This window comes from Acinonyx jubatus, chromosome D3, assembly GCF_027475565.1.
Source record: "Acinonyx jubatus isolate Ajub_Pintada_27869175 chromosome D3, VMU_Ajub_asm_v1.0, whole genome shotgun sequence".
Classification (NCBI taxonomy): domain Eukaryota; kingdom Metazoa; phylum Chordata; class Mammalia; order Carnivora; family Felidae; genus Acinonyx; species Acinonyx jubatus.
In genome coordinates, this window is record NC_069392.1 from 6,795,852 (window position 1) to 6,818,011 (window position 22,160).

A 22,160-nucleotide genomic window follows, 5' to 3' on the forward strand; every position below is an offset into this window, starting at 1 on the left:
TGGGTGGCTCAGTTGGCTAAGGAGTAGAATCCAGTGATTCATCTCTTACATGTAATACCCAGTGCTCATCCCGAAAAGTGCCCTCCTTCATGCCCCTCACCCATTTAACCCATCCCCCCACAACTTCCAGCAACCCTCAGTTTGTCCTCTGTATTTAGGAGTCTCTTATGGTTTGCCTCCCTCTCTGTTTTATCTTATTTTTCCTTTCCTTCTGCTATGTTCCCTTCTGCTATGTTCATCTGTTGAGTTTCTCAAATTCTACATATGAGCAAAATCATATGATATGTCTTTTTCTGACTTATTTCACTTGGCATAATACCCTCCATTTCCATCCACATTGTTGTAAATGGCAGGATTTCATTCTTTTTCATTGCCAAGTAATGTTCCATCATGCGCTTGTGCACATGCGCGCACGCGTGTGTGTGTGTATACATACCACATCTTCTTTACCCATTCATCAGTCAATGGATATTTGGGCTCTTTCCATAAATAATTTGGCTATTGTTGATAGCGCTGCTATAAACATTGGGGTGCATGTGCCCCTTCAAATCAGCATTTTTATATACTTTTGTATACTTTGGATAAAATCCTAGTAGTGCAGTTGCTGAGTTGTATGGTAGTTCTATTTTTAATTTTCTGAGGAAACTTCATACTGTTTTCCAGAGTGGCTGCACCAGTTTGCATTCCCACCAACAGTGCAAAAGGTTCCTCACCAACATCTGTTGTTTCCTGAATTGTTAATTTTAACCACTCTGACAGGTGTGAGGATGTATGTCATTGTAGTTTTGATTTGTATTTCCATGATGATGAGTGATGTTGAGCATCTTTTCATGTGTCTGTTAGCCATCCGGATGTCTTCTTTGGAAAAGTGTCTATTCATGTCTTCTGCCCATTTCTTCACTGGATTATTTGTTTTTGGGGTATTGAGTTTGGTGGGTTCTTTATAGATTTTGGATACTAACCCTTATCCATTATGTCATTTGCAAATATCTTCTCCCATTCCATTGGTTGCCTATTTTTTTTTTAATGTTTATTTATTTTTGAAAGAGAATAGAAGGACAGGGCAGGGGAGGGATCCAAAGCAGGCTCTGTGCTTACAGCAAAGAGCCGGATGCAGGGGTCAAACTCACAAACCACAAGATCATGACCTGAGCGGAAGTCAGAAACTTAACCAACCGAGCCACCCAGGCGCCCCTCTGTCAGTTGCCTTTTAGCTTTGTTGATGGTTTCCTTTGCTGTGCAGAAGTGAGGCCATTTTTGTTTTTATTTCTCTTGCCTCTGGAGACATGTCAAGTAAGAAGTTGCTGTGGCCTAAATCAAAGAGGTTGCTGCCTATTTTCTCCTATAAGATTTTGATGGTTTCCTGTCTACATTTAAGTATTTCATCCATTTTGAGTTTATTTTTGTGTATGGTGTAAGAAAGTGGTTCAGGTTCATTCTTCTGCATGTCGCTGCCCAGTTTTCCCAGCACCACTTGCTAAAGAGACTGTCTTTATTCTGTTGGATAGTCTTTCCTGCTTTGTCAAAGATTAGTTGGCCATACATTTGTAGGTCCATTTCTGGGTTCTCTATTCTGTTCCATTGATCTGAGTGTTTTTGCACCAGTACCATACTGTCTTGATGATGACAGCTTTGTAGTATAGCTTGAAGTCCAGGATTGTGATGCCTCCAGCTTCAGTTATCTTTTTCAAGATTGCTTTGGTTATTCGGAGTCTTTTCTGGTTCCATACAAGTTTTAGGATTGTTTGTTCTAGCTCTGTGAAGAATGCCAATGTTATTTTGATAGGGATTGCGTTGAATATGTAGATTGCTTTGGGCAGTATTGACATTTTAACAATATAAGTTCTTCCAATCCATGAGCATGGAATATTTTTCCATTTTTTGTGTGTCTTCTTTAATTTCTTTCATAAGCTTTCTATGGTTTTCAGTGTGTAGATTTTTCGCCTCTTTGGTTAGGTTTATTCCTAGATATTTTATGGTTCTTGGTGCCAGTTTCATTCTTCTGCATGTTGCTGTCCAGTTCTCCCAGCACCATTTGCTAAAGAGACTGTCTTTCTTCCATTAGATACTCTTTCCTGCTTTGTCGAAGCCTAGTTGGCCATATATTTATGGGTCCATTTCTGGGTTCTCTATTCTTTTCCATTGATCTACGTGTCTGTTTTTGTGCCAGTACCATAGTGTCTTGATGAGTACAGCTTTGTAATACATCTTGAAGTCCAGAATTGTGATGCCTCCAGCTTTGGTTTTCTTTTCCAACATTACTTTAGCTATTCAGGGTCATTTGTGGTGCCATACAAATTTTAGGATTGTTTGTTCTAACTCTGTGAAGAATGCTGGTATCATTTTGATAGGGATTGCGTTGGACGTGTAGATGCTTAGGGTAGTATCAACATTTTAACAATCTTTGTTCTTCCAATCCATAAGCATGGAATGTTTTTCCATTTCTTTGTGTCTTCTTCAGTTTCTTTCATAATCTTTCTATGGTTTTCAGCGTATAGATCTTTTACCTCGTACAAAGCCGATTTTAAAAGAAGTATTTCAGTGTTCGTACAGACCTTTTTTTATTTTAGTTTTTTGGTCAGGGACACAAAGAAGTTTAACTCTGTGGCTTTCATATATCTTTATGCACACAGCACACCCAAGTAATGTACCTGGAATCTTAAATCTAAAGCCTCAGTTCTAAGCTCTTATTTTAGAGATTAGGAAACTGGAACCCCAGTATCCCGATTTCAAGTTCAATGCTCTTTTCACTATTTATATGAAGGCTATAAAATCCACAAAGCAACTTACATCATTGCTACTGAAATGTTACTGGGCTCAGAAAAAGCAGTTAAAATTAACATGTAAAACACTCCCCCAAAAGAATGACAGATTTAGAATGAGTATGTTGTAATTGCTAGTGAAATAATAGCTCTAAGTAACAGTAATCAAAGAATGCTAAAATCATTAAGTGAACTTTATAAATATAAAAGCTCAGGCTGACCAACTCTTGAACTTCCAATGAACCTTTACATCCACAGGTGGCACAACCAGAGAGAGATCCGGGTCCTCCTGATGTGATGGATAGGCAGAGACAGCATCGCCAGTGAGGCAGTGATGCCAAAAGGAAAACGCCAAATTGATCCCAAGTCTAACCAAGTCACTAGATCTAAATACCAGTTCTTAGGAATCATGGAGGACACAGGAATGTGTTAAATAACAATGAGGACAATTAGCAAGATCCAGAACGTGGGAAATTCTACAGGACAAATCACCCAGTGTTTCTTCCACAACTAAATGGCAAGAAAGAAAAAAAAACAACAAAAAACAAAGGGAGAAGAAGAAGAAAGAGGAAGAAGAAAAAGGAGGAAGGAAGACGGTGAAGGACCTGACAGTGATTGAGACTTTATTTCTATTTATTTATTTATTTATTTATTTATTTATTTATTTATTTAGTAAACTCTACACCCAATGTGGGGCTCGAACTCATGAGCCTGAGATCAGGAGTAGTGTGCTCTTTTGACTGAACCAGACAGATGCCCCTTAAGACAGACTTTTTTTTTTTAAGTCTTTTTTTTTTTTTTAACGTTTATTTATTTTTGAGACAGAGCATGAACGGGGGAGGGGCAGAGAGAGAGGGAGATACAGAATCGGAAGCAGGCTCCAGGTTCTGAGCCATCAGCCCAGAGCCCGATGCGGGGCTTGAACTCATGGACCGCGAGATCGTGACCTGGGCTGAAGTCGGACTCCTAACTGACTGAGCCACCCAGGCGCCCCAAGACAGACTTAAAAAAAAATTTTTTTTTAACATTTATTTATTTTTGAGACAGAGAGAGACAGAGCATGAATGGGGGGAGGGCCAGAGAGAGAGGGAGACACAGAATCTGAAGCAGGCTCCAGGCTCTGAGCCATCGGCACAGAGCCCGATGCAGGGCTCGAACTCACGGACCGTGAGATCGTGACCTGAGCGAAGTCGGACGCTCAACCGACTGAGCCACCCAGGCGCCCCCAAGACAGACTTTAAAGGACATATCCAAATGCCAAGTATGGACCTTGGTTGATTTAAATAAAGAGTAAAAAGGCATTTTTTAGATTAATGGGGAAAACTTAACATGGTCTAGTCATTAGGTTGATATTAACAAGTTATTGTTAACTTGGCTGGGTATGACAGTGTTAAAACTATTTTTTTTAGGGGCGCCTGGGTGGCGCAGTCGGTTAAGCGTCCGACTTCAGCCAGGTCACAATCTCGCGGTCCGTGAGTTCGAGCCCCGCGTCAGGCTCTGGGCTGATGGCTCAGAGCCTGGAGCCTCTTTCCGATTCTGTGTCTCCCTCTCTCTCTGCCCCTCCCCCGTTCATGCTCTGTCTCTCTCTCTCTGTCCCAAAAATAAATAAACGTTGAAAAAAAAAATTAAAAAAAAAACTATTTTTTTAAATGCTTATCTGTGAAAGATACATAATAAAGTTTTTAAAAAATTTTTTTAATGTTTATTTTTGAAAGAGAGAGAAAGATACAGCGGGAGAGGGCCAGAGAAAGAGGGAGACACAGAATCCAAAGAAGGCTCCAGGCTCTGAGCTGTCAGGACAGAGCCTGATGCAGGACTTGAACCCACAAACTGTGAGATCATGACCTGAGCCGAAGTTGGATGCCTAACCTACTGAGCCACCCAGGTGTCCCTGAGTTATTATTTTTGTTTGTTTTCTCTTGTTGTTGTTGTTTTTAATGTTCATTTACTTTTGAGATAGAGGGAGAGTGCGAGTAGGGTAGGGGCAGAGAGAGAGGTAGACAAAGGATCCGAAGCAGGCTCTGCGCTGACGGCAGAGAGCCCAATGCGGGGCTCGAACTCATGAACCGTGATCATGACCTGAGCCGAAGTCAGACGCTTAACTGACTGAGCCACCCAGGTACCCCACATAATGAAGTTTTTATGAGTGAAGTGATATGATGTCTAGGATTTGCTTCAAAATGCTAAGAAAACATGTACGGATAGGGGAAGATAAAACAAAAATGGCAGAACGTTGAAGGTCTGTGATTTTAATATTCTTCCTACTTCTGTATTTGAAGTTTTCTATAGTAAAATATGTAATCTTATATCCCAAGAATTTATATTCATACGCCCAGGTAATTAGAAAGAGGAAGTTGGGGCACAGTGACTTTTTTGTGTGATTTTTCCCTCGTCCTCGAAGCCAGTGTGCTACCTCTCTGTCTCAGAGACATACAGGAACTTTCCTTCTAGCAGAAAGGGATGCCCGACCAGTGACATCTGCGCGAGAGTACTCAGTGGAGTATTCGGATACACAGAGGGGGTCAAAGGAAAAGTAAACACATACATTATTGGCACTGCTGCTGAAACTCTCAGAGCTGATGGGGAGCAGGGTACTCAACTCCAGGTCCGTAACCATCTGCCGAGACTCTGCCAGCAAACGCTGGAGCTTGCTTGTGGGCGAAAAGTCGTCCTGGGAAGACAACACAACGTAAGCATTCAAGAAATCAAGAAGCGTTTTTGAAATGTTTATGTTTACAAGCACAGTGTGATAAACACAAATGTTAACCACCCACTAATGTTTATTTGACTTTAGGCATTACATATCAAAGCTGGACATGAAATACTAGAAGAACCAAATTTCATTTATTTCTTAGAACCTACTTTGCTGGGGCGCCTGGGTGGCGCAGTCGGTTAAGCGTCCGACTTCAGCCAGGTCACGATCTCGCGGTCCGTGAGTTCGAGCCCCGCGTCAGGCTCTGGGCTGATGGCTCAGAGCCTGGAGCCTCTTTCCGATTCTGTGTCTCCCTCTCTCTCTGCCCCTCCCCCGTTCATGCTCTGTCTCTCTCTGTCCCAAAAAATAAATAAACGTTGAAAAAAAAAAAAAAAAAGAACCTACTTTGCTAAATAATTTGACTTCAACAGACCTTACAACTAATTAAGTAACATCCATGCAATAAAAAGAATCCTAGGCTGGGGCCCCTGGCCGTCTCAGTAGGTAGAGCGTGCAACTCTTGATCTTGGGGTTGTAAGTTCGAGCCCCACACTGGGTGTAGAGATTACTTAAAGATAAAATCTTTAAAAAAACAAAAATCCTAGGCATTAACTCTCCTAAATTAACTTTCCAAAGTCATAATTATCATGCTAATTAGTATTTCAAAATACTTGCAAAATGTAATTTTAACATTAAACGCTTGTAAGCTTTTAAGGGGCACCTGGGTGGCTCAGTCAGTTAAGCTTACGAGCTCAGGTCATGATCTCACTGTTTGTGAGTTTGAGCCCCGAGTCGGGATCTGTGCTTACAGCTCAGAGCCTGGAGGCTGCTTCAGATTCTGTGTCTCCCTCTCTGTCTGCCCCTCCCCTGCTGGTGCTCAGTCTCTCTCTCTCTCTCTCAAAAATAAATAAACATTAAAAATTTTTAAACAAATAATATAAAAATATGTGGATATGTGCCTTAATTTGTTCTTGTTTAATTTTCAACTTTGGGATCTAAAGTTTTAGCATGACAACCACTCTTGAAAGTACCTAGACTATTTTTTGCTAAGAAAAGTGAAGTCTAATGTTCCAGGAACAAAGATGATCACTACTGACCTGGATTTAGAAGACATTTAATAAATACCTGCTGAGTGAATATATCTGTGTGTGTGAGCACGTGCGTGTGCACACACATACACACACACACACACAAATATATACATATATATGGACAACATAAGCATGTAATATATATACTGCCTCAAAAAATAGGTACCAACCCTGAAAAAAGGTCTCACAAGAACTGAAAAGGTAGTAACTAACATTTCCTCTCATACTAACAGCTTTAAAAAAATTAACATCTCTGAGGGGCACCTGGGGGCCTCAGTCGGTTAAGTGTCTGACTTCAGCTCAGGTCATGATCTCATGAGTTGAAGCCCTGCATTGGGCTCTGTGCTGACAGCTCAGAGCCTGGAGCCTGCTTCGGATTCTGTGTCTCTGTCTCTCTCTGCCTCTCCCCTACTTGTGCTGTTTCTATCTCAAAAATAAACATTTAAACAAATGTTTAAAAATTAACAACTTTGAGGTATAATCAACATATAATTAACTACACAATTAAGTTGGGGTATCTAGGTGGTTCAGTCGGTTGGGTGTCCGACTTCAGCACAGGTCATAATCTTGTGGCTTGTGAGTTCAAGCCCCTGCCTGTGCTGACAGCTCAGAGCCTGAAGCCTGCTTCAGATTTGGTCTCCCTTTCTCCCTGCCCCTCCCCCACTCGCGTTCTGTCTCTGTCTCAAAAATAAATGTTTTAAAAAACTATATTGGGGCGCCTGGGTGGCGCAGTCGGTTAAGCGTCCGACTTCAGCCAGGTCACGATCTCGCGGTCCGTGAGTTCGAGCCCCGCATCAGGCTCTGGGCTGATGGCTCAGAGCCTGGAGCCTGTTTCCAATTCTGTGTCTCCCTCTCTCTCTGCCCCTCCCCCGTTCATGCTCTGTCTCTCTCTGTCCCAAAAATAAATAAACGTTGAAAAAAAAAATTTTTTTAACTATACAATTAAGCTACATAATATGCTGAGTTTTACCTATGTACACAGCCCTGACTGACACCACACCCACAACGGACAGGGAAGCAAACCTATGCCCCCTGGGAATTCCTGCTGGAGTCCGTCCACCCATTCCCAGCCAACACTGATCTGTCTTCTGTCACCAGAGACTAGTTTGCCTTTTCTGGAATTTTATATAAACACATTCATATTTTTGTCTATGTGGCATCTTTCATTCAGCATAATCATCTTGAGATTCACCTGTGCTGTGTATCGTAAGTAGTTTATGCCTTTGTACTCCTGAGAAGTACCTCACTGCATGCAGGCATCATTTTGTCTATTCACCTACTGATGTATATTTGGGTTGTTTCCAGTTTTTCAGTTAATACAAATAAAGCTGCTTGAGTATTCACGTGCAAGTCTTTGTATGGACGTGTTTCCATTGCTCTAGTGGAATAGCTGGGTCATATGGTACATGTATATTTAATTTTTTAAGAAACTACCCAAGTGCTCTTCAAAGTGAATTTTCTTTTCCCACCACCAGTGAATGAAAGTCCCAGTTGCTCCAGATTCTAGTCAACACTTAGTATGGTCAAGTTTTAACAAAGAGAACACCCATCAAATACCCATTAGGGGCCAGGCCCTAAAGTATCTCATTTAGACCAAGCAAGTGTAATGTTATTATTGCATATTTGCAAATGAAGAAACTGAGGCTCAAAGAAAGTAAATAACTTTACTGAGGTCATTGAGCTAAGACAAAGCAAAACAAGGATGTGAACCCAGATCAGTTTCATAGCCTGTTATCTTCCCCAAGTAAAGCCAGAAGTAATTAAGTTCACTTCATGGGGCGCCTGGGTGGCGCAGTCGGTTAAGCGTCCGACTTCAGCCAGGTCACGATCTCGCGGTCCGTGAGTTCGAGCCCCGTGTCGGGCTCTGGGCTGATGGCTCAGAGCCTGGAGCCTGTTTCCGATTCTGTGTCTCCCTCTCTCTCTGCCCCTTCCCCGTTCATGCTCTGTCTCTCTCTGTCCCAAAAAAAAAAAAAAAAAAAAAAGTTGAAAAAAAAAATTAAGTTCACTTCAACTTTATTTTCACTCTGACAGAGCTGTAATGCGGATCCCATTTATGGTGAAGGCACCGGCTCATGTGTGACAGTGACAGTGCAGTAACAACCTCACTGACCATCAGGAGGGGCATGAACAAACTGATTTATTCAATCAATAGACTACATATTGATCAGCAGTCAAAATGAAGGGACTAAGTCTTCAAGTATCAGCATGGATAAATGTCACAAAATATTCACACAGTTGGAAAAATCGCAAAAGGATAGAGACAGTCTTTTACCACTTACGCACATTTTAAATACACACAAAACATTATGTAATGTTTAAATATATGTTTTTAAGTAGTAAAAGCATAAGAAAAAGCATGACTGCAACTTCAGGATAGTGATAACTGGTGGGGGGAGTGGGCGAGGGGAGAAGGCACGTGGGACCCACACTTTATCTGGAGTATTTCATTTCTTGAACAAGAAAAATAAAACAAATGTGACAAAGGTAAACATGTTAAATCTGAATGTAGGTGCACAATTGCTTGTTACAGTCTTTTTTGTTATATTTAAAATATGTGTATGCACATATATATGTAGTATGTATGTATCTATCAGTCACCAGGAGGGCCTGAGGGACATCTGGCCTGGAGTTAACTCTATAGAATAACATTTATTTTTTATGTTTTTTAAAATTTATTTTGAGAGAGAGAGAGAGAGCACATGTGTGAGCGTGGGAGGAGCAGAGAGAGACGAGACAGAGAGACAGAGAGAGAGAGAAAATCCCAAGCAGGCTCCACACTGTCAGCATGAGTCTGTTGTGGGGCTTGAACTCATGAACGGTGAGATCATGACCTGAGCCAAAACCAAGAGTCATACACTTAACCAACTGAGCCACAGAGGCATCCCTATAGACTAATATTTAAAGGAAATAGAAGGTGAGTAACTGTGACTTCAGTTAAATGATATAATTAAAGTCCCATAGTTTAGGGGAAAAAAAAAAAAAAACAACCCTGAAGAATGATCAAAATTAAGCACACGAACCACAGTACTACAGGAGAATTAAAAGCATGCTGGGGAGGAGTCTCGCTTGAATGAGCTGGGTATCTCTAAGCAAAATACAAACCTTCTCATTGGACAATGGTGCCTCTTTGTTGAATAACAAAATCTTAGGTGAGTTCTTTGTATCAGGAGAGGGCCCTGTCTCTATCAATCTCTCATCCTCTCGTGCCGCAGATTTTGAAGCACCCAAACAGTGGGAATGCTGGATGGCAAACAGCTCACTACAAACGATAAAACCAAACGGGACAGACATCTTAAAGTGCTGGCAAACATGCGTCACCAATACTCTTACACTTCAAACTATCTCAACAGGAAAAATGTTGTTTTTCTTTTTAATGAAGAAGCTCAAGTTTGAGTAGAACATTAGAGATTTGAAGAGAATAATTGAGTAGAATATTATCAATTAATGCATACCCTTTGCAGTCAGAATTAAAACAGAATTCTTAGAGGGTAACAACAGAATAGGGAATTTCCATCCCCCTTCCAAAAAGAAAGAAGGGAAGGGAAGGGAAGGGAAGGGAAGGGAAGGGAAGGGAAGGGAAGGGAAAGAAAAAAGAAAAAAGAAGAAAAGAAAAGAAAAGAAGAGAAAAGAAAAAAGAAAAGAAAAGAAAAGAAAAGAAAAGGAAAAGAAAAGAAAAGAAAAGAAAAGAAAATGAAGGAAAATCATCCAAAAGGGAGGGGAAAAATTAACACAGGTTAAACTTGTGAAAATTTTGGGTTTTTGGTTTGTGAAGTTGATTTTTGTTAATGGTTTTTAAAAGTCCAACCCTTTTGTGAGATTCGGACAGCACCGTGTGGCTCTTCATTCTTCTGCAGGCCGTCGGTATCGGAGAACAGAGCTGTGTAGCCAAGCTTCGGGGTAGGATATTTGGGCTCAAAGCAGAATGAATGGCAAAAGCTGGCACCCCTTCCTCCCACGTGCCCTGTAACTGAAGGGGAGCAGGCTGCCCGTGGCTTCTCCCTCCACAGGTAACCCCCCCGTGGTCTGGCTGGCATGGGATGGTGGAACAAACGGGAGCATTCAGCCCGATAATAAAGTAGGTACACAGTAAGTGCTTATACTCTAAGGGAGAACATAATTATCTTCTGTGTTTAGCCACGCATTTGTCAGGTGACGTGTGGGCACCGCCCCTCTGCTGGCAGCACGAGTCCTGTCAAGTATTTCAAACCAGGGAGGTCAAAAGGGTCTTGAAAGAAAACTCCGAATGTAAATTTGAATTTCTTTCCTATGTTAAATTTTATATATGTCCACTGCGCTCTTAAACCTAACATAGGGGCTGAGCACAGAGCCTAAATAGGATTCTCTCTCCCTCTGCCACTCTCCCCTGCTCACGCTCTCTCTCTCAAAAAAAAAAAAAAAAAAGAAGGAGCACCTGGGTGGCTTGATGGGGTAAGTGTCTGACTCTTGATTTGGCTCAGGTCATGATCCCACAGTTTGTGGGTTCGAGCCTCGCACTAGGCTCTATGCTGACAGTGCGGAGCCTGCTTGGGATTCTGGCTCTCCCTCTCTCTGCCCCTCCCCTTTTGTGTGCACACACATGCTCTCTCTCCCTCCACCCAAAATAAATAAATAAACTTAAAAAAAATTTTTTAAATAATGTTGTTAAACCATGCACTCAACAAACATTAAAAAAAAACTACCATAAACTTTCCCCGTAATCTATGTGTATTCTTCGCTCAGCAGTGAAAATGCGCAGCTGTGCTCTACTGATAACTTGCAATTATTTAAAGAAAATCTGTTAAAAACAAATACAAATAGATAACTTTGAGTGGCACCACCATTTTACTTTAAAATTTCACAACAGGCAATAACTATCTGTATGATTTTTTTTAAGTTTATTTATTTTGAGAGAGAGAGAGAGAGAGAGAGACAGAGCACGCAAGAGGGAGAGGGACAGACAGAGGGATAGAGAGAGGGAGGGAGAGAGAGAATCCCAAGCAGGCTCCACACTGCCAGGGCAGAGCCCGACATGGGGCTTGAACCCATGAACCATAAGATCACGACCTGAACTGAAGTCAAGAGCCATATGCTTAACCAACTGAGCCACCCAGAACCTCATGTGTGATTTTTAAATGACTTAGGCTTCTAAAAGGGCCAAAGAAAAATCCAAATAATGAAATTACCAGAAAGAAATTTTAATCATAAAGTCCTATGAAAGTCAGCGTGACGACTGAAATAAGGCTCTCAATATAGAAACTTCATTCTTTCTGTAATTTAAGAACAAAGAGCTAGGTTTTATTTAAAAATTGCAGGGGTGCCTGGGTGGCTCAGTTGGTTGAGTGTCTGACTTCAGCTCAGGTCATGATCTCATGGTTCATGGGTTCAAGCCCCACTTTGGGCTCTGTGCTGACAGTTCAGAGCCTGGAGCCTGCTTCAGATTGTGTGTCTCCCTCTCTCTCTGCCCTTCACCTGCTCATGCTCTGTCTCTCTCTCTCCCAAAAATAAATAAACACTGAAAATTTTTTTTAATTGCACACATTGGGGCACCTGAGTGGCTCAGTCGATGGAGGGTCCACCTCTCAACTTCAGCACAGGTCGTATCTCAGGGTCACGGGATCAAGCCCTGCATCAGGCTCCATACTGAGCATGGAGTCTACTTGGGATTCTCTCTCTCTCCTCTCTCTCTCTCTCTCTCTCTCCCCCCTCTCTCCCTCCTACCCCTCCCCCCAAAAAAGTTTTTTTAAATTTCAGACATTATTATAGCGCCCCTCAGCCACAAGATTCTGCAAGTTTTTTTTTTATGTTTCTCTGTTTTTGAGGGAGAGAGCACAAGCTGGGGAGGGGCACAGAGAGAGATAGAGGGTGGCACAGAGAATCCAAAGCAGGCTCTTAGCTGCCAGCACAGAGCCTGATGCAGGGCTTGTACCCAGGAACCGCAAGATCATGACCTGAGCCGAAGTTGGATGCTTAACCAACTGAGCCACCCAGGCGCCCCAAGATTCAGCAAGTCTAACGATAAGATGAGCCTGAATAATGCAGCATATGCTAATGGCTAATCCATTTTCTTCTCTTAAAAAAAACATTAACCTTTCTCAGCTTGTTATGTACAAATATTATTTTTCTTGCATGAATTCAAAAGGTGAGAAGGTTTGGGAAATGTAAAATGAACACAAGGGCAGAAGCAGTTGGATACGGAAATATGTCACTGGGGGGTTGGGGGGGCAGGTGGAGGCGAAATTCTTATCTGTGGTCTAGGGAATGTAATCTCTGCAGAAAAACAGCTTATCGATTCACACGGGATCCGGGGTGAGGAATGCTCCAGAGCGGCATTCTGCTCCGTAAAGTGACCTGTTAGCTTTAAAAAAAAAAAAAAAAAAAAATTTGCCCAACTCATGACAACTGGCTTTGTTTTCAAACAAAACCTTTGCCTCAGAAGCAGTCCTAGGTACAAACTTTTCACTGGAATCTAATAGAGTCTCTTTGCACAATCAGAAACTCGACTATGTGGTGATGAAGAGAGTAACCGTTTGGCCCCAGACGTGATTTCTGTTCGCAAACACTGCTCTCTGCTTCCCAGTGAGCGCCGAGTGGCTAATGCCCTTTCCATTTCCAAGCACAGCATGTGGGGTCCCCGGGGGTTAACAATGCCAACATCACTAACCTCGTGGAGGAGTTGTATTTCCGTCCGCTGGCACTTTCTGCACAAGTACACACGGATTTGTGGCGAACGATTCTTTGCACTTTGGAAGGCTTGAAAATACTCATCCATTCCACGTCAGACATGTGGCCTGGTGCCTCGATTATGAAGTTACTCGGGTGGCAGCACTTGGATTCCCATATGTCACTTTCCCCCAAACAGGCTTCATTTTTATGGCAACAGGAGACTCCAGACCTTTCCATGTCATCTTGACGTTCAACATTCAGCTTTTCCGGTTGTTTTGCCCCAGAACAGCTGGCCAGGCCCAGGTACACGTTAACATCATGCCACTGTTTCTCATCAGATAAGGACATTGATGTTTCCAAGAGTTGTTTCTCTTCATTCTGAATCTCTATCCCGTTCCCTTTTGGTGACTTTGCATGGATCTTGCAAAATGTACTTTTGTTTTCGGCTTCCATCGGCATTTTTCCTCCCAGAGACCAAGACTTTTGCTTCTCCAGCAAGTCTTTTGTAAATAGAGATGAGACAGCAATTACACTTTTCCCCCCAAATGAAGTATTAACCTGTAGTCTCTTCTCTTTGCATACATCACAAGGGCTCTTGTCTGACCTATTTTGCTGAACCAACGTGGTCTCAAATTTTGGGTCTTTAACCAGTGACTTCTGATTTTTCTCTCTCTTAATATCGACTTTTGGGCGGTTATTCTCAAGGTCTGACAAACACATGTCTCTGCTATGGTGGCATTACAAAAAACGTAAGTTATAAGATACACTTAATACCGTCATTCTAAATATTTCACTCAAACCCCATTAGTTGAGCTAAATCCTATTAAGACCCATTTGTATGAAATGAAAAGGTAAGGTAGAATATGTATTCTTTCTTCAGAGCCCGATTTCCACCTGACTTCAAGGAAGTCTTTCTGACCAGCAAGCCCACACGCTTACTTTCCCTTCCTGCCTTCCACTCCCCCGTGCTTACTGCCTATACTGCGGTTACTGCTTTACTGTATGTATTCTCTAATCATGCAGCAAACTTCCTATTATAACTATATTGTTCACCAACTTTCATGTATATATCTTGTCTTTTCAGTAGACTCATAAGTTTTTTTCTTTTTTTTTTTTTTAATGTTTACGTATTTTTGAGAGACAGAGCACGAGCAGAGCAGGGGTGGGGAGGGGCAGAGAGAGAGGGAGACACAGAATCCAAAGCAGGCTCCAGGCTCCGAGCTGTCAGCACAGAGCCGGATGTAGGGCTTAAATCCACGAACTGTGAGATCATGACCCCGGCCGGAGTCGGACGCTTAACGGACTGAGCCACCCAGGAGCCCCGACTTGCAAATTTCTTAATGTATAGGCCTCTTTAGTCCTCCTGGCACTTCAGGACAGCCCTTGACATACTTTAGGTAGTCCGTAAATGCCTGTTCATTGGTCTGTTATTCCCCTTCCTATTAGTGTCACAGTAAACAGAAGTAAAGCCAGGACTGAAAGGGGACAGAGATTCAAGGGACAGAGATACAGTGGAAAGTGCCAAATGTGTTTACCATACTGCATTCATGACCGACCCATTTATCTGCTGGATATTTACACAGCGATATACTGAAAGCTGGTCTAAAGTAAGAAAGGCATGTGTGCATAAAATGAAGATTAAGAACGCTATACAACAGGATACACCATTAACTAAACTGTCTTCATGTCACATGTATTCAGGTATTCTGATCTGTAGAGTTCTGACCCCTCAGACAACTCAACCCCCACGTTTCTAGAATGGCACAGGCCATTTCACGCTCTTAGAGAGTAACTTCATGCATCTCGCCCAAGTGCCTCCCACGGGCAATGAGGTCCAAACAAGGCAAAAGCCAGTGTGATGGGGGCTCTTGCCTGCAAGAGAACTCTGGGCTGGTGTGGTAAGTAGCAGCAGCAGCAGCAGCAACAGCTGGGACACAAAGCCAAATGTAACTACCCCCCTGCCCCCCCAGCAGAAGGCCTCAAAAGAAAAGTAAAGCACAGCAGTCACACTGTCCGGAGGGACAGTCGCTCCCCACGTCCACCGCTGCAACTGCTAACCACCAGCAAAGGGGCTGCTGGGAGCGCAGGGCGGCCTCCACACCTGCGCGGTTACACCCCCCCTCACCCCCCCCCCCAGCGGTGGGGACCTGCCCTCATTCCTGTGCCCGGTCATGACTCCCACGTAACACTGGTGCTTGGAAAAGTAGACTAAATGTAACTGTGGGGGCAGCTGTATGCCTGTTAAATTAAACCACACCTCATATATTTGTATTTTAACCTTACAGAGACCGATTTAATTCATACACTACACTGCTTGTTAGAGGTATGAAAAGGTGTCTCCTTCTGTTAACAAGGAAAACAGGAAAATCCAGCTAAAATCAGAGATCACCCTCAGCTAGCTGAACTCCTACTCCAGTTATGTATACCATTCGCTGGCGTTATTTCTTTTAGGCAAGTGCTATGTCCTAGGTGTCTTTATTTTGCCCACACCCAGCCCCGTGAGTGCTAAACACTACACACTAAGTGCGCCTGAAAGAGGACATGATTCACCTCTGCGGTTTCCACTTGAGCTCAAAGCCCTGTACACAACAGACACACAGATAATGCTAATGAATTTCTTTCATCAAGTGGCTAAATCAGGATCGTACCTAAAATTCTCAGATCAGGTCTCATTACAACACAGGATTATAATGGTAATTACTAGCTCATATATATTTATTCCCTATCCCTTAGGGAATGACGGTCAATACCGGTCTACAGTAAGTACTTAATAAGCACACTGAACGATAAAATAATATACAAGATCATACTAACAGCATCTTACTAAGGTTACCTGGATTCCAGAACCTTTGATTCCTCCATCTTTGAGTCATATATCTGTAATAATTCCTGAGAATTTTCCACATTAAAATTAAGAAACTGCAGATCACTCTGTTGTTTTACATAAATCTGCCATAAATATTGATAAGTAAGTTGTGACAATAAAACTGTATTGAGTCAACATTCAAATGTTACAACACATCAGATGGTGACTAGAGACATATGCTAAATATGTTTGCTTTAATTTTTCCTATGTTAGCACTGAGATTTGTTAGTATAACTGGTTTCCTAACCTTTCGTTACCATAAGCCAAACCCTACTGATTATGCTAAAGGTGACATACCTTTAATGTACTTAGGACACTAAAAGCACCATAAGCAAAAATCGGCAGACACACGCTTTTCCTAATTTGATGTTTGTTTATAAACGTGTCCCACCTAACAGTAAGGGCAGGGGAACCGGGGACGTACCTGTCTCAGATTACGTAGTTCTGCGTCTGTACGTTCTTGCTTTGACTTGGCAATATCAAGTAACTCATCTTTCCTTTTTTCTCTCTGTGCTATTTAACAACAAATGTTATTCAAATATTTTTCATCAGCCATATCAACACAAACCTCTTCATTTCCAAAAATTTAATGTTCCAGTGACATTTTCCTCCTGTTCCTGAACTTAAAATTTGCAAAATGCATGGCTGGGAAGAGCTTTTTCTGTGATTCTGACTAGATCTTTCACCAAACTTGAAAATTTTCACAGTGTAATTAATGCTGAGTCAAAGAAAAGATCCAGAATTGTATCAACTGTATGATCAAATCACACTGTGCGTTTATATACACGGACACAAAGATAAAAAATCTGAGAACAAGTACATTAAATATTAAAATAAGCTTTTTTGGATGGGAGGACTAATAACAATTATTTTTCTCTCTTTTTTGGGGGAGGGGGCATGATAAAATATGTATTACTTTAATTTTTAAAAATTTGTTCACATTACATGACTAACTTATGAATGCATTTTCATTGCAAAAACCCAAACAACATATTACCTTTATCAACAGAATGAATGAGTGAATGGATGAATGAATGAATAAATAGATAAAACGGTTTCAGAACTTGGTAAATTGAGAACCCATAGGAAGAAAAGAATCTGAAGTGCTATACAAAGACTAGTACCAGAAAAAAAAAAAAAACACGTTAATATTACACTAAAGGAGAAATAAAGTGACTCACACAGAAATCAGAAATCAACAATAAATGCTTCACTTCAGAAAAAATCAGTAACTTTATAAGAAGTTCAAACTAAATGTATAAAATGACCCTGTAACTACATGAATTGAATTCGAAGTAAATCGGAGACAATCTCAATAAAAATGTGTAACTTCTATCTATGGTTCTTTCATAAAACACCTTCTACATGTCATTTTTCTACGTTTTCATTTTACATGAAAAAGGACAAAAGTTTTTATCGTCACTTTCCATCTGGACATCGCAAAGACCACGTGAGGACACAGGCCCGTGCTTTGCTGCGGACTGTAACTCCACTGGACAGCCGCTCTGGGGGTCAGGGCACCAGCTGCAGGAAGGAGCCAGACAGGTCTGTGCACAGCCGCCCAGTCTCCCCAGCGTGGCTCATGCTCAGCCCTTCCAACATGGGTCTGCAGCATCATCTCACCTTTGAAAGGTAATCCGCGTGCACAAGATGGAAAACGTGAAGAGAAGTTCAGTGAAAGCCACGTTGTCAGCTTGAAACTATCACGTCTTTTCTACTCCGTTCTGAATTTATTTCTTTGCATTATAGGCGTCAACACCATCATGAGAGCATATAAATGCAGTGCGCCTGCACTATTTATGCAGAGTTGCATTCAGTTTATGTGAATTCAATTATAAGCACAAAGAAAAAACTAAAAAAGGAATGGCAGCTAGTTTAACTGGAAGTAATGCCCACAGTGGATCTGTGACTCTCTCTGCTGGGCTCAGTTCCGCTTGCCTCTCGTTATTAGCAGCACTGTGACACGCCGGGTGTAATTCCTAGTATTTTGAGATACTCGAGATACTCTGGATACAGTACGGCCCCTGACCAAAAGCCATATTTGGAGTTCACGGGTAATTTTAAATATATGTGAACTTTGCCTTAATCTCGGACTTTAGAATAATCTACTAGTGCATAAGAGGCAACTCTACTGTAAATATCGGTGTTTCGCTCGGTCAGATACTTTTCTACATGGCGGGGTTTAGCTGAGAGATCAAAGCGGTGGGACCACTCTTTCTGTGGTCACAGAAAACAAAGAGATGTCGGACTCTGCTGGTAGCTGCCTGAGCGAGCAGCCTAAGAAAGACACCAGAGGGGAAAGGACCCTGGTAGTCTGCACCCACCACATCCGGTCAAGGCTCTGCCTTTTACTGACCAGGAGACCTTAGGCAATCAATCACTCAATGCCACGGGGCTTCGTTTACAGGACAGTCAGGACCCCAGAAATATGAACTAGTATCATCACTTTATTTGCAAACTTCTTATAAGCAGTTATGTACAAAACAAAGAAACACATCATCTATGTGAAGCACTTCATCTTCAACGAGAGAAAAAAAAGTTTTGAACTTAACAGACATCTTAAGATGTCTTAAGACATCTTCTAGCTTCAAATAAAATGTGTTCATTTTCAGTTATAGCATTTGACAGGATATTACCATATTAAGCCTTTTAAAATTATTTTAGGCTTCCTTCACTTTTATAATTTAAACACACAAAAATTGTTTGAGACAGTGGTATGACTAGAAAAGGTGTTTAAGAGGGGAAACTGGGTGGCTCAGTCAGTTGAGCATCTGACTCTTGATTTTGGCTCAGGTCATGATCTCACAGTTCGTGAGTTCCAGCCCCGCATCAGGCTCTGCGCCAGTGACATGGAGCCCGCTTGGGATTCTCTGTCTCCCTCTCTCTCTGCCCCTCCCCTGCTTGTGTTCTCTCTCATTCTCTCTCTCTCTCTCTCAAAAATAAATAAATAAACAAAAAAAAAAAAAGAAAGAAAAGGTATTTAAGAGATAAGCTTAGGAGGGGTGCCTGGGTGGCTCTGTTGATTAAGTGTCTGACTCTTGATTTGGGCTCAGATCATGATCTCACAGTTCATGAGATCAAGCCCCATATCAGGCTTTGCACTGACAGCATGGAGCCTGCTTGGGATTCTCTCTCTCCTCCTCTCTCTGCCCCTCCCCCACTCATGTCCTCCCTCCCCGCCCCGCACAAAATAAACATTTAAAAATAAATCAACATAAAAAATAATAAAATTATTCACAAAATGGATTTATTATAGTATTATCTAACAAATTCCATAATCTGTAATACATCCTAGTAATACACAATAGGATGTAGGAGTAAAAATTGCCAAATCAAAACAAAGGGAGACGGTTAAAATATACTGTAAATATCTTCCTTCCTCCGACCTCCCACAGCATTGTGTTCACATCTGTATAGTACTAGATTTTCTGTGGGCCTATGAGCTTCATAGCAACTAGCAGAGTGCCTGGCACACAAAAGCTGACCCAAAGATTGTTTGAATTCAACTGTAAAGCTATATATATACATATATGACTTTAGGATACATGTATATCTCATTTACACATACATTTTTAATAGACTACTTTGAGACAGCAATCCTAGAAATAATGAAAACAGTGACCTCTACTGGTAGAAAACTGCATTTTCCCCAATCTTTAATCACATGACCTTAAAATTAAGAATTTCATTTTATGTGAAAAAATATTAATAATGCATTTTGCCCTTTAAGAAATTTATTCTCCTAGAAGGAAGGGCATTAAGGGTGTGTATAAATAAACCCCAAATATGTCAATTTAATTAATTCTGTTTGAAACTTCACCTCCAATTCTATGATTTTCCTCATACAAACTACCAGAATGAAAGCCTAATAAAATTTGGCTGGCAAGGACAGAGAGAAGATCTGTACATCAGTGGTTCTCGACTGGAAGTGGAGAGGGAGAGGTCTGAACTAGTGGAAACTAGTGGGGTATATACAGTGGGCAGTGTGGGAGAATGTGGTGGAGGGTGGGTGGAATGCAATATTTATATCTATCTTGAGGGGACCTAAGTTAAACTAGTGATAAATTTGCTTTTTTTTTTTTTTTTTTAAGTTTCCTTATTTAGGGGGCGTCTGGGTGGTTCAGTCGGCTGGGTGTCTGACTCTTGATTTCAGCTCAGGTCATGATCTCATGGTTCATGGGTTTGAGCCTGTACACTGGGCTCTGTGCTGGCAGCAAGGAGCTCGTTTGAGATTCTCTCTCTCTCTGTGCCCTTCCCCCCATTCAAAAATAAACATTTCAAAAAAATAAAATAAAATTTGTTTATTTATTTTTGGGAGAGAGAGAGAGAGCGAAAGAGAGCAGGGGAGGGGCAGAGAAGGAGAGAGAAAGAATCCCAAGCAGGCTCCACACTGCCAGCCCAGAGCCCGACCTGAGACTCGAACTCATGAACCGTGAGATCATGACTTGAGCCAAAACCAACTCTGACGCTCAACTGAGTCACGCAGGCACCCGCCCTTTTTTTTTTTTTTTTTTTTTTTTAACGACTTTAATATTCCCTGACTGGTCCTTCCCTGTCCCTTAAAGGCTGTTAAAAAAACCAAAACACAAAAAACTACTATTTTGAGAGAGGTGTAATTCCTTCAGTCTGTTGTGGTCGTACCATAGAAAGTTTAGGTTACAAATATATAACTATTCAATCGCTTAAATTAATTTCTATTTTTACCAGTAAAAACCAATTCATCATGCAGGCAACTTTTCTCTTGCTTGAGGCGAATGATCTCTTCTCGTTGTTCGTTATTTTCTGTTGTCTTTTCATTTAGATCCTCTTCACAAATAGAAGAAAACAAAAGTCCTCAAATAAATACTAGTTCCTAGAAGGCTATATACACTGAATACCTCATGCCCTCGGCACCCTTTCCAATCCATGTGAAATCCTGTTGGAGCTACAACCAAAATATGCCTCGTATTTGAATCTCACTGCATCCCTGGCAGTGACCCTTGTCAGGCTTCCATATCCCTGACCGGCTTCTCTTTTACAGCCTAGAATCCAAAGAACAACCAGGGTAATCTTATTCTTTTTTTTTTTTTTTAAGTAAACTCTACCCCCAATGTGGGGCTCAGACTCACAACCCCAAGATCAAGAATCACATGCTCTCCTGACTGAGCCAACCAGGACCCGCAGGGTAATCTTTTAAAAGTAAAACTCTTCATGTGACTTCTCCGCTAAAAGCTCTACCACACTTAGGATGAAATCTAAACTCACTACCCTAAGCCTTGCATGGCCCTGGCTGTCACTCTCCCCATTCTTTGTTCTGTTCCTTGGACGTGGCCCAAGCTCAAAACCCAGCCTAGGGCTTTTGTATTTGCTGTTCCTTCTGCCTGGAAGGCTCTGGGCCCAGATCCTCACATGGCTTCTTTCCTCGCCATCCAAGCTTCTGCTCAGATGTCCTCCTCAAAGCCGCCTTCCCAGTCCACCCGGACTGAGTTCGTTGCCCTCGCTCTCTAGTCCACTGCCCATTGCCCTGTCATCCTTTAAAGAGATGGCAGAGTCCGTGCCTGCTGTCAAGGGGCTTACAGTGTGATTATGGTTTTAGCTGAAGCTACAAATGGAGACAAAGCCTATGATTTGGCCCAAGCCAAAGCATCACCAGAACAAGATGTTAGAAGGCTGAGTCTTTTAAGTTAAATCGACCACAAGAAACTTGCACAGCTTCAACAGCGACTCACTGGCTCAGGGGTGCAGGAGAACTGAAAATGCCGACTCCGTCTGGTTCATGTCAGCACCATGACCTCGGGCCTGTGTGCTCCAGGCCCCTTGGAGGTTACCGCACGCCCTACGTGGAATTCAGAACGGCTTATTCTGATCGTCCCTCTGGTGCACAGATGGCACCACTTTAGACAACTACCCTTGACCTCACCACAATGCCCCTCACTCCACAAAGGCTATGGATTAAAGTCGGGATTTCGTGGAGAGTAGCTCATGTAGCACCAGGATCATGGGCCACCCGATCCCCCTGTCACTAAGCGACCCTGACTAAAACTCCATGTGAATGGTATGGAATGGCTTGCTTCATCTTTCCCTCTCAAAGTGCCTTCTCAGTCTGGAAGATACTTTACTTTCCTCTA

The 22,160-nt window shown here is 42.0% G+C and overlaps 1 protein-coding gene across 10 annotated transcripts in view; it reads right to left on the minus strand.

Annotated features, from left to right (window-relative positions):
• CCDC62 (coiled-coil domain containing 62) overlaps positions 1-22,160 on the minus strand; it is a 45,479-nt gene that overhangs the window by 11,278 nt on the left and 12,041 nt on the right. For 6 of the 10 annotated variants that reach the window (XM_027043907.2, XM_027043904.2, XM_053206488.1 and 3 more), the window contains 6 exons: positions 20,758-20,859; positions 16,478-16,566; positions 16,021-16,136; positions 13,186-13,914; positions 9,648-9,804; positions 5,308-5,433 (listed from right to left, as the gene is read on the minus strand). In XM_027043907.2, the coding sequence (XP_026899708.1) occupies positions 5,308-5,433; positions 9,648-9,804; positions 13,186-13,914; positions 16,021-16,136; positions 16,478-16,566; positions 20,758-20,859 (1,319 nt within the window). The remainder of the gene's footprint in view (positions 1-5,307; positions 5,434-9,647; positions 9,805-13,185; positions 13,915-16,020; positions 16,137-16,477; positions 16,567-20,757; positions 20,860-22,160) is intronic. The other 4 variants (XM_027043912.2, XM_027043906.2, XM_027043910.2 and 1 more) reach the window with 4 other exon arrangements.